Raw genomic sequence first — 13,080 nt, 5'->3', positions numbered from 1 at the left:
CATAAAAGTTATTCTGAAAGTTAAAAAGCTTTCCCTTAGAGCTTAGATACTCTAGAGCTTAAGTTACGAAGAACAGAATAAAGAAACACTGTATACATGTATTACACCAGGGAATAAATTACAAACCGAATAACGTTCTGGGCTGTATGGATACGAACGTATTACGATCTTCATTTCGTCCGAAAAAAACACGATTTTGAATAAAAGCAGCATTATCATACCAATATCAGTAAGAAAACAAGACGAATTAAATGAACATTCTACCTCAGGTAAGCCAGGAGTCGGAATAGAATGGAAAACAGGGATAACGGGAATAAGGAGAAAGTAATGTGTCGACAGGTCCCGTTGGATTTATCGTGCCAGGGGACTTTTAACGTAAAAACACACGATTTTATTTTCCACGTGCTTCCAGAACTAACGGGGATGCAGAAGACCCGGGCTTAAAAAAATCTTTTCTTTCTTATTCGGCTTTTGGAAGGTTGATTTGACTGCATTTTCACCTTAGGTTCAGTCTACCTACATAGTACTCGGTGGGAACACTACATATTACCTACTCAGTTCAAAAGTGAAAAGTTTAGAATAAGGACAACTTAAGGAATACCACTTTAGTAGCTACGCAAACACAAAAGATTTAATTGCAGGTCCAATGACAGTTTAACTTGCCCCCGCGACAAACCTCGCCTTCAATGGTTGGGTTTTTATTAGCGACCAAACTGTAGAGTCTGCAGTTTGGACTGTAGATCCTGACTACTCAGGAGTTACAGCGGTAGGAACTAGAGGTGGGAATAGTCCCGAACACCAGAGCTGCCGCTGCCAAACATTTCTAGAAAGTAGTATCATCTTACTGTGGCACAGGTAACTAATACATATTTTCAGTAAAAAACTTAAGGGCGGAGAGTTGAAAAAAGGTAGGAAACAAAAAGGGTACAGACAGAGGGAAGAGTCTACTGTAATACAATTTTCTTGTGACCGGAGTAATAAGATGTGTGAGTTTTACAACGTATTACGGCGACATGATCGAAATTTTACAATACAATAACGTGGATCTTAACGTGACATTACGTCGATATTGAGTGGATTTGTATTTTGTTGTTGGTTCGTCTCGGCTCATGAATTTCTACATGAAGTAAAGAACTGTCTGTAGTATAACTTTGGTCCTTAGGGGGATATAAAAACAATCATTTATTTCAGACTTTCATCCATTGTTTGTTAATATGCTCCCTGTCAATTTTGATGGGTTTGTTCATCTACGGAACCAACTATACCTGTTACCAACCGGGCGATGTGGAAATCATTGGAGGAGGCCTATGTTCATCAGTGGACGTCCTGTGGCTGAAATGATGATGATGACGAACTATGATTGCGGTGTCTATACCCGCTGGGAACAAATATTTAATACTAGCTTTCCGCCCGCGGCTTCGCCCGCGTGGAATTTTGTCTATCACAGAAAAACAATATCGCGCGCGTATTTGCTCACCGTTTAGACCTACCCTGGACTACGACAAACATTTTAAAACCAAAATCAGCTCAATCGGCCCAGCCGTTCTCGAGTTTTAATCAGACTAACGAACATCAATTCATTTTTATTTATATAGATTTTATCATACCTACTATCAACACTGTGCTAGAGTCTGGTAATGTGTAAATTTTAAAATTTACATTCAAAACCAATTGAGAAAAAAATATTTTTTGCTAGGTTGATGTGTTGGCGATTGCGATCATTTTTTCGTTTATAGAGTTTGTACTACAAAAGTGTATTTGCACGAAATTTTCGCGTATTTCGTTGTTTCGACGAAACAAAGAATGTGTAAGGGTATTTCGTTTTGGTCAAACAACGCGAGTATTAAAGCAAATATGAAATGAAATTTACAAAATTTGCTAATAAACATTTCAGAAAGTGGCGGATTAAAAACAACGTCCCGAGCGAATTTACAATGCCATAGACAAAATAACTGTCGAGTAATTTTGAACCGCATCCTACAGTACAATTACACTTTTATTATTTGCTAGCTTTCCGCCCGCGGCTTCGCCCGCGTGGAATTTTGTCTGTCACAGAAAAACTTTATCGCGTGCGTCCCTGTTTCGAAAACCGAGATAAAAACTATCCTATGTCCTTTCCCGGGACTGAAACTATCTTTATGCCAAATTTCATCAAAATCGGTTCAGTGGTTTAGACGTGAAAGCAAGACAGACAGACAGACAGAGTTACTTTCGCATTTATAATATTATAGTATAGATATAGATTTCCGCATAGTTTACTGCAGTCTGTAGGAATACATATAATTAGGTGCGAGACAAACTGTGCTTAACTGAGAGATTGCTCACTAAATTAATATGGCACTAAGTAATAAATAACGATTAAAGGTGAGATAAGATGTGCCGCGCGTTCCGCGAAAAATTCGTTGACTTCATGAATAGGGTTGATGACTGGGTAATGAAATCTAATTTCTATTTAGTCCTTCAGACAGATAATAAAAAAATTTTGGACAAATTTTTTTTTCATAATCGAATAATTACAGTATTATATTGAGTTGAAATGTCGCGTGACGTCACTTTTGAGTAAAAAATGCACTTAAGCGTGACGTAACGCGCCATTTCCACTCGATGTAGCACTGTTATTATTTAATTATGAAAGAAAATAAAAAATATGAGTCCAATATTTTCTGACGGACAAATAATTGAAATTTGATCATCTAGCCTATTCTAGCTTCTAAGAAGAGTAACAAAGTCCCCAGCATCTAAACAATACTTAAAAACTGTGGGTAATTCTGACCCAATCGCCACGAAGCGTGTAATCGCGGCGTGAGGAGAATATACTTTTGTTACCATTGGGCCGCGGCCACACTCGCCCCGGTTCTGTCATTCTGACGTGCGTGACGTGAGATAAAGACGGCACGAGAGGCGATACAAATTACGTCTGACCCTTGTCACGGTGGCAGCCCGTCATCAATATACCCTACGCCTTACAATTTTGAAGGTGTATTTTGAAATTTAATATTGTTTATTTTTTGGCTTTTGTCTGAAATGGGATATGTAAAAGTAAAAAGTCTAGGTCTTTGTTATAGAAAAACTGAGCTATTAGCAGATTTTTAAAGGTTAAATCGTTTTTTTTTTTCAGCCTATGAAAGTCTCCTGATCGTAAGCCTATGCGCAGACCTTCGATTTTTAATCGGCGGATAGTTGGACCAGATTTTAATTTGTATGAAAATCAAATCGGTGTAATGTGCGCACTTCTATACATGCCCATACTGATCAACTGCCCGACTAAACTATCGGCCGACGAAAAATCGATGGTCTGCGCCTAGGCTAAGGGTTACGTAGTAACTTATTAGTAATCTAGACTATGGTAAGGGGACCAAGGAGTTCTACAAATTATGATTACCCGTTTTCATCATCTAGGTGCTGTCAGCTATTTTCATGAGGCCGTTGGTCCAATAAACTAGTTAAGGATAATATAAAATATCAGCACAGGACTTCGACAGGATGTTTTCTATGTATAATAATAATTACTATGTACTAGAACGTTTGTATTACCAAAATATGATTTAGTACCTACTAAACAACACGGAAAGGTCAAATTCGCGAAATTCGAGGGTAGATGTAGATGGATTTTGTTAACTAATTCTTTTTCTTTTCCCGCTCTTTGTATTCCGATTTCATTTGGCCAGTTCGCATTCCCATGCGAATAACGTCAATCTTCATCAAACGGTATTGATTTATTGACTTAAGTCGACTTTATTGGCGGCCAAAGGAGAGGTCAGACTGACTCCTGTCAGAAACAAAGTATCATGACCATAACCATAAATTTTCCACCACTAATAAGTCATGTAATTATTTTTAAATATCACATATTAGACAATATTCTTGGTAAAGATCAAGACTACTAGCAGGCCTGTTCATCTCCGCGAGTTTACATCGAAAACAAAACACGTACGATGGCCCACCTACAGGATACTATTCGACAAGGCCTCACATACGAGCGAACATTGACTCACGCACGCGTATTCTTGTGTATGATGGAAGAAAATAAAGAAAATGGTGTACTAAATACTGTGCAGTATTTAACTGCCTAAATAATAATAAAAACACAGAATGTACTTTATTAAGTTGCCTCAAGACACTGAGAGGTAAATAAGTAGTTAATATTATTCATGATAATTCATGCTAAATCATGTATTTCTTCCGCCATTTTCCGCAGTTGGGCACCTCACGTCACATCATTTTACCGAAGTCAGCCCTATAGCTTCGGCGCAGTGCCGATCACTGACGTTTGTCAACAAAATGGTGCTTGACTCTTGAGACAGGCTAAATTACACCATATTGTTAATAACATTGAGCATAATTTTTTTTAAATACCTTCGCGACGTAAAACTTCTGTACGTACCTATTATTATTCTGTGCTACTAGTCAGATTTTATAACATCTGACAACAAAGCTGGCTAACTACGATATTACCCACTTATCTACCAATGTGTTCAAATGGTAGAGCCATATCCCAGTATTTATTAATAGGTAACTCATGAATGCCAAAAAAAAATATTTCTGAACGTCTGTTGGAATTTACACGCATCTCATCATATTCTATGCGTCATCAGGATGCCTTTTCACCGAAATTGAGTTTCACGCGGAATTTACCACAAGCCGTCTCCAATGCGTGCCTCGATGACGCCCACTTGATTCGTTAGCACATTTCGTGTTTGCTACTTGCGAATTCCAAAGTTTCGGGCACATGCCAGGTTTTCCGAATTTTAACAGGTGTAAGAAGTTTGCGAGAACTTTCTTGCAAATTTAATCATGTTGACGAGCTCTTGGGCTCGTGTATGTCGATGCACGTTTTCCGAGTACAAGTTTACTAAATAAATTGGTATAGATATGGAACGTGATTTCTACGTTTATTACCAAGTGAAATGGTATGAGTACGGAACGTGATTTCTAATTTTACTCGCCAATTACTGCGGTCTCACTCATGTCGATTTTGGATATCAATAAAATGAAGTAAATGATAATAACTTTTTTCTGAAAAGTGTGTAAGTACCTACTTAATAACTTCATAATTACAAACTTTAATAAAGTTATATTCGCAGTTAAAACAACTTGGGGTAATTACCTGCTTTCATTCTAATATACTGTAAAAAATACAGGGTGTTACTTTGCATTCTTGCCATATTTACAGAGCTTACTATATTACTGATACTGAACACAAATCCGTAAAAAAATAATGCCCGAAAAATTTTTTTTTTAATCTTGAGTATTTTATTTTATCGACAATCTGTTAAACACATCACTAATTATCGTAACGCATGCACATCACTTGTTGGCGATGGCGATGAAGACTTTTTTACTTTTTATTGTATTTTTAAATATCTATTGCAATCTATTGTCTTTAAAATGTCTTTTTGACACTTGTAAAAAACTGAGAAATTCATCAATCACAAATCACGTTATAAATAATACAAAAATGTCTGAAGTGTATTCAAACAAAGAATAATTTAATCAAAATGGTGCTTGGAGTGTCTGCAAGACGTCTTAGACGAAATGCTTGATGACGTACCCTTAGCGTTACACCAAATGCTCTACTACCAGCAAGATGGTGCTCCCCCACAATAAGGACGTCAAGTGCGCGAATAATTACGTTTGGTGAACAGTGGATTGGACGAGTGGTCCAGTAGCTTGGCCACCACGATCCTCGGACCTGACACCAATGGATTTTTGGAGTGACTTGAAACGACTGGTATGCGCAGAAGAGATAAACAGTGTAAACGCTACATTATTACATGAAAGGATTGTTTTAGTGAAACTGTGAGACAAAACGTTTATGTGTTGCGAAAACTAAAGCGAAAAACCTACGCTTCGCCGTGCTAGACTGTGCCTTCATCAGAAAGGAGGACACTTTGAACACTTGCTTCGCAGTACGTAAACTTTGTAAGTAGGAACTTATGAATAAATAATTAATTGTGAATAAGGTGATTTCATTTCATACTTAATTTATTAATTTGTAAAAATAGGGTACAATGTTAAAATTAATTAAAACCCTAATAATTATTACGTATTTTTGATGGTCCTGTGCCCGTAAAGTAGAAAGGAAAATCTGAAATCAACTGAAGAGTATTTTAAAATAATTAAGTATTATGACTGGATAAAAAGGCTGGTACCCAGAGCCATAAAATTAAGAACTAGGCCACGCCCACTAGGTTTATTCCACTTGCACCTGTAGAACGTGCGAGACAAAATGGGTTTATTCCAATTTGTACTGAAAAACCAAATTTACTAAAATCTTAGTGTACTTTCTTTATGGGAGTCTCTTGTTTATCTTAAATAATAGGTATTGTTCCCTACTTTTATCTCTGTGAATATGGCAAGAATGCAAAGTAACACGGTGTATATTGTTATCGAATAATAAAGAAGAAAAAACTCCAGAACAATGTTACATAGCAGCTTTGTACTACTCCATCGTAATTTCTTGATAATTCAGACCTCCCATTGTCTTTATATTCCCAGTTGAGTATTGGACTGCCACTAGGACAGATGTTATCTACATTTGTACATGATTACATTCAACGCGTTTTATTCTAAAAAAAAAATTTACACAATATGACGCCCACTCTGACCTTTAGTGCCCAAATCCAGTTGTAAGTCTCAATTCCAGCCCCAGAAAAAGTCAACGGATAAATCTACATTTTGTATGAAATATGACACAGTTCAGTTCTCGAGATACCCTGCGCGGGCACAATTCAACGCTTATGTTACTTGAAATAAGTCAAGCTGAATATTAACTTGAGAGAAGGTTCCGTAGATAAGTTATTTACTTATTTAAGAAATAAAAAAGTGCGTGTAATTATTTATTTTTACAATTTAGTCAAAGCCTGGACGATCAGCAAATGACTGGAAATAAAAAATATAGCTACAAAGCGTTTAAACTGTGGACGGAAAATCTGTGCATGCCGTTCAGCAGTTGTTTCCAATCAGTCGGAGCTTACTCTACCAGTTCTGAACTCTCTAAACTGCCTGTACGTTTTTTTAGTAAAGAATATCAAGCCGTTCCATAATAACGTAAAAAAAACAAACATAATGTAACTCATTAGTAAACGTCGCGTTAATACCCGTGTCTTCCTATTTTAATCAAGCCGGTCCTCCTTATGTTACACTAAATAATTATATGCTTGGGATTAACCTAACAGTCCAGCTGCACGGGATTCGACTTTGAATCAGCGTACCTTGAATCTCAAGCCAGTCCGACACCTTCACCGTTGAGCTATCGTGGCTATAGTTGTTGTACCTACTTATTTTCTCCTTTAAAAAAACTGTTGCGGAACCCTAATATAGACGCTCAGAGGGTCAACTGGTACAAGATCCAGATTTATAGACTCCGTTTGGCACGAGGACTGTGTCTTTGTCCGCCATGAAAGATTTATCTGACTAAATAATATCTCACTCTGCTTGGTCATCTCTCCCCCATTGAGGAAAATCGTTGACATGATGCTATAGGCTCCAAATATCATTAAAATGCTTCATAATAATTTTACCTAATTAAAAATTAGTATAAAGGTTAGTATAGACTAGAACAGTGGTGGCCAACTTGATTAGACATAAGATGTACTGTTTCCTAACGAAACCCTGGACGATCTACCACTTACATACTTCTAGAAATCTTATAAATGAAACAGCATAGTTTAGTACACAATCATGTAGTATTTTTTGCCTCGCCACGATCGACTGGACTAATGGTCGCGATCGACCGGTTGGCCACCCCTGGACTAGGGCATGTACTTGTAACAGAACAATGAGTCGCTCTATGAAATGAACTAGTGTCAGTGTCACCATTTCAAGAACCAACCATTACCTGCATTGTACCATTCGTAAGAAGGTACATTAAGTACAAAGAAATGCTCTCGTTTATACTTACCTCAAAATTGCCAAAAAATACACGGCGAATTTATTTAGGACACAAAAAAAAATACATATAAAATATCTTTATCTTCTATTTTGAGTAACTGAAGTCTTAATCCCAATGCAATTAAGGTTTACAATGAATTGAAGAACAGTTGACGTGCATGCTAGTCGTATTAATGCAGTATTAAATGACAAGTCTAGTACTTAGCCTGAGGTCAAACACAACTTTCTTTAACGACACTATTCTTCCGAGAGTCCGTGCCACAGTGTAGTGACGTATGGTCTAGGATATAATTTCACTAAAGTATAAAAGAACAAAATAGTTAAAAAAAAAAAAAAGTTAAAGTTATTTAAAAACTACTTTTTTCTTCTACAAGAACAAAAAGCTAAGGGGCCAAATTTCACACGATCTTGATAAAGCTTCAAGTCTAATAAATAAAGGTTGTAGTAATACAGTCGAAACTTACTAAAAATATCGGGCTGAGACCACTAATTTTTTAATAACTTATCCTTCAGATATCTCTACCCAAGGCCAGTAAAACGAAAATATAGCACCACTCAAAGATTAATTACCGCTCAAAAATTAAGTAATCTGATCTTGATATTTTAACAAGGACATTATTAGTAAGTGGTGAAATATTTAAAATTATTAAATCTGTAATTAAAACGACGCTACTTAAATGAATTTCCTTAACATTTTCCTTATAGCCGCAGTGATTCTTCCTTATCGTGATTTTCTTTATATTCTTCAGAAACGCGTTTCAAGTTGCTGATCCATTTCCCACGCAATGGCCGTTTGTTGGGCCACTTTAAAAAATCGACTGAAGCTGTTCTTGTCTAGGTGAAGATGGCGGTTTTACTCGCTTTATTTTAGTAACTTCGGAAGTTTTATCTCAAGCGATTGTAGAACTTAATCATTTAATGAAAAGAATAAATTTAAAAAAATCCGCCATTGACAACTGCGTCACGAAATTGACGAGATTAATTGACTGGGGCGGTACCAAATTCGCTGGGGCAACTAGTTTTAAATATATCTAAATTATAAAATACTATAGTACCTAATAGGTACTTACGTTAAATCAAAACAGGATAAAAGAAGATCTATCGCTACCACAGACAAAACCAATTCTTCATTGCGTATTTAAATCAAGGATTTGTACTCTGTGGCGTAACGGTGCCATTTTGCTTGCGCCTTAATGCTTTGTCGTGGTCCCAGAATCTGTCCTAACGAGCCCGCTGCAGACCGACGCGGGTAATCTGAATGCTCCTTAATGATTTAAATGTGGGCTTGTTAGGGGACTGTTCAGCGCAGGTCTTTAGAGATTGGACGGAATTAGGAAATTAACTGTGGTTGTTGATAGTGTGTTGTTTTAAGACATTTTGTTTTATTTTAATTGCGATATGTTAAAGCCATAATGCCACCTAAAGGGAGGAGTAAGGAAGAGATACTTGCTGGAGGTTCCCTACGTGGTCGAAACAGAAAGGAAACTTTTCCCAGATATAAAATATGAGATTTTAGATATAGATTTTTAATAATTTAGATTATTATTTCATTAAGTTCGACTCATACAATTAAGCAAGTAAGTTGTAAAGAAATTCAAAACAGGCACAAAGAAATTCATTGACCACTTCACATTTTGTAATTTTTCTATTTTCAAGAAAACACACTCGTCTTATTAATAATACGAATAATTTTCAGACAAAAATAGTCATACAAACAAAAAATATTACTTCAGTAAAGATACTATCAATTCAGGAATCAGAAAGCTACATATTCATGCAAAGAATAGATTTTCTGATACATTTACAAGGGCTTTATCCACACAAAGGAATAAAATATTGCATTCTGAATTTCTGACCGTGATTTACTGACTTCACTTCTGTGTGCGACGGGCCTTATAATTCATTCTATTAGGTTAGTTTCACACGAATGAACTATTCGTTTAGAACTACTCATAGAGAAATAAATATGTACCAAAATGACGTTCCTACTTTTGGTAGAGTCGTATAAAGATTTTTAATTAAAATCTCAAATAAGTTCTCTAACGGTGTGACTTTTTAAAAAACCTATATTTAACAAATGAAAAGCAATACTTCGCAAGAGAATCAAAATCTAGGGAACCTACGTGTCATAGACCTAGAATGACAAAATTTAGTAAAAAGCAAGATCATAATAGCACAATTAGAGAGAATACAATCCAAAACTTTACAATTTCAAAATCACTCACGAATGGGTGTTCACATAATTAAAATTGAACAAGAAAGAAACCATCTAATGTTTTATATTTGTACTATAAAAATACACTCATTCACTCTGAGAACACTCGGTTAAAAAGCGGGTTTAAATCTTAGACAATATACCTTCCAGCAATAAAAAAATATGCTAGTAAAGTTTCCTTGAAAACCCTACAATTTCACAAAAAAGCAACGCGCTATCTTTACAACATTTTTAGCACTGTCAACATTTTTGTTGAGGTAGTTTTACACTTTAAGGTACTTACATATTCTTAAACTGGTTCAGTGTTTATCATTTTAAAACGGCACCATTTAGTGTCAAGTTATGAAAACTAAAATAGAATATAACCAAGACTGATGTTACTGACGCTAAAACTCATACCATTAATAAAAGTTACACCCTAGTTGAACTCTGGCTTAAAGTATCATGTAGTATGGAAATGTCATTTTAATCCAGGGTTCATCCTAGGTGTAACTTTTTATTAATAAGGGGGATAGAGCGCACTAAAGTTGAGTATCTTTTCGCCACTTCTTCTCATCACCAGTCCTTAATATGTTGTCCCGAAGTAGGGGTAGGGCACGCTATATTTGGGACGTGTAAAGCGCCCTAGGGCCAATGTATTAAATAAACTATTTGATTTGATAAAAACAAAATAGCACATCCACTAGGTACCTACTTACTTTTAAATCAATTAAGTATGGAATAGAGTCAGAAAGTGAAAATTGATAATGAAGAATCTGTCTTAAATCTCAAATTTGAAAATACGTTTAATTGATAGTGACTTTAAACAAACAGGCCGAACTCTACACCTAGTACGCCGCGGGAAAAAGTTTATTGTACACAATTTTACAAAATACCGTCAATCATTATTTCAAACTGGAAACCCGATTATAAATACGTGCCCCAAAAGTTCAAAACAAGTCTGTAAAACGTAGGCATCTTCAAAACAGGGGCTACTTATGACGCAACCTGGTTGTCAAGCAAAATATTTTGATTAAAATTCTTCGCAGACACCTGGCAACACTGCCAGCCGTTATGAACTTCAGTACGCCTAGATATTATAATAAAAATGTAATTTCGCCTCAAGTGTGACGTGTTTGTCAAGTTATAGAATATTCCTCGAAATATTTTCAATTTACGCACAAATTAAATTAGTTCTTTACATCTTTAAATAACAAACTCTCTCTAATAGAGTCGTATATTAATATACCTAATTGCGTAGACTTGTTGGTAGAGCAGTCTAATATAACAAAATTTTAATTTAAATATCAAATAACTTTAACGGTGTACCTGTTTTTTCAAATGGTAGAGCATTTTCCAACCATTAAGGCTGGGTTGCACCATCTTACTTTAACTTTGACAAACGTAAAAAATCTGTCAACTCCATACTAAAAGCACTGGTTATTGTTATTGTCACGGTTAAAATAAGGTGTTGCAACTAATAATAAATAAATAAATAAAAGTTTATTTAACAACTTTAACATTACATTGCATTGCATTGTACGTACATTTCCATACATAAAGACCCGTTTAATGCTAAGGTTGTACCGACATACGCTTCAGTTCATATAGTAACTCAGACTAAGTATCTTTAAATGGTCATAATTTCACTATTCTTGTATTCTAACATAAAAAGATTGTTCAAATTATCGTCTTAGGTAAATAAACTTAAACAATCTAACTATTGTAGAGACCAAAAGATTGAATAAAACTATTGTTCGCAAGACACTCAGTGGAATCTTTTGTTAGAGCCTCTTTCAGTTTACAAAAAACGTGTCTTAATTTCTATTCCCGGCTTAGTTCCAGATGTTGGGCCTCGCCACTCGAGTTCCAGGTGCGATGTTCACAGGTGCGAGGCGGCAAACATTCTTAGTGCACGTGTTGACACAGGGGAACTTAGCGGACAAAGAGCTGCGAAATTATCAATGTGGTAGACGCGGCATTTCAGGACCTAACCATAGCACTATTGAATGCAATAATGAGGGTGGTAAAATGTATCAATTTCCATCCCCTACCCGCCGCTAAGTAAAAACTGTGTTGCGACTGGTAGTGTTCGTCATCGTCCAACCGGGCAAAATTTGGCCGGTACACATCTTCCAACGCTGCGGTTTCTAAGGCGTTGTAGTAAGGTTAATTTTGCAATGCCAGGTATGGATAGACAAATGTACCGGCCAGCGCATTCGGTACTTGTTGGGAGCGTAGTACACGCGCGGCTCGCAACTACTAGCTACTCTCAAAGGGTCTCAAAATTAGCCGTTGCACGGCAAATGTCCGTATTGCGTTGCATTTACCGTCCTTTAAAGGTTGGAGACTCTACGCTCGAAGTTGTTCACGATTATGTGTACCTGAGACAAACAGTCAAGTTAGCACCGATCGTTGTGGAAATCCTTGGGGGAGGTCTTTGTCCAGCAATGGATGTCATTTGGCTAAAAACTAACTCTCAATTGGTACAAGGACGCTCTTACAACTATCAATCTTTTTGTAACTGTGAAGTCAAGCACAAACAGTCTAATTTTTTAAATGTCAATTTGTTATTTAAAAACGTAGATAGGTATTTAAAATAGTGAATGTGTTCGTTCGTTCGTTCGTGCGTTTCAGCCAAATGACGTCCACTGCTGGACAAAGGCCTCCCCCAAGGTTTTCCATAATGAACGGTCCTGCGCTACCCGCATCCAGGCTCTTCCCGCGACCTTTACCAGATCATCGGTCCACCTAGTAGGAGGCCTGCTAACGCTACGTCTTCCAGCCCGTGGAATGTGTATAACTATCAAATTGTGTGTATAAGTTTCTTATGTCGCGAATATTGCTGAGCGGACGCCTCTTCAGCATAGCTTGTAGTTTAATGTAATATTATTATGTACTGTATTTTTATTTTATTTTTCTATGCTGAATAAAGTATTCTTATTCTTATACTTATTGTTTGTCATATCCAATCTTTTATCTATCTTCAGAAA

The 13,080-nt window shown here is 36.3% G+C and overlaps 1 protein-coding gene across 1 annotated transcript in view; it reads left to right on the top strand.

The window, feature by feature from the left end:
* The first annotated feature begins 2,374 nt into the window (after nt 1-2,374).
* LOC114355450 (RNA-binding protein 14) overlaps nt 2,375-13,080 on the top strand; it is a 42,465-nt gene continuing 31,759 nt past the window's right edge. Inside the window, exon 1 of the mRNA XM_028308291.1 lies at nt 2,375-2,431. Coding sequence (XP_028164092.1) covers nt 2,375-2,431 — 57 coding nt within the window. The remainder of the gene's footprint in view (nt 2,432-13,080) is intronic.

Source organism: Ostrinia furnacalis, unplaced genomic scaffold (assembly GCF_004193835.3).
Source record: "Ostrinia furnacalis isolate ACB-3 unplaced genomic scaffold, ASM419383v2 OfSCF2409, whole genome shotgun sequence".
NCBI lineage: Eukaryota > Metazoa > Arthropoda > Insecta > Lepidoptera > Crambidae > Ostrinia > Ostrinia furnacalis.
This window is presented reverse-complemented; position numbering and strand designations above follow the sequence as displayed.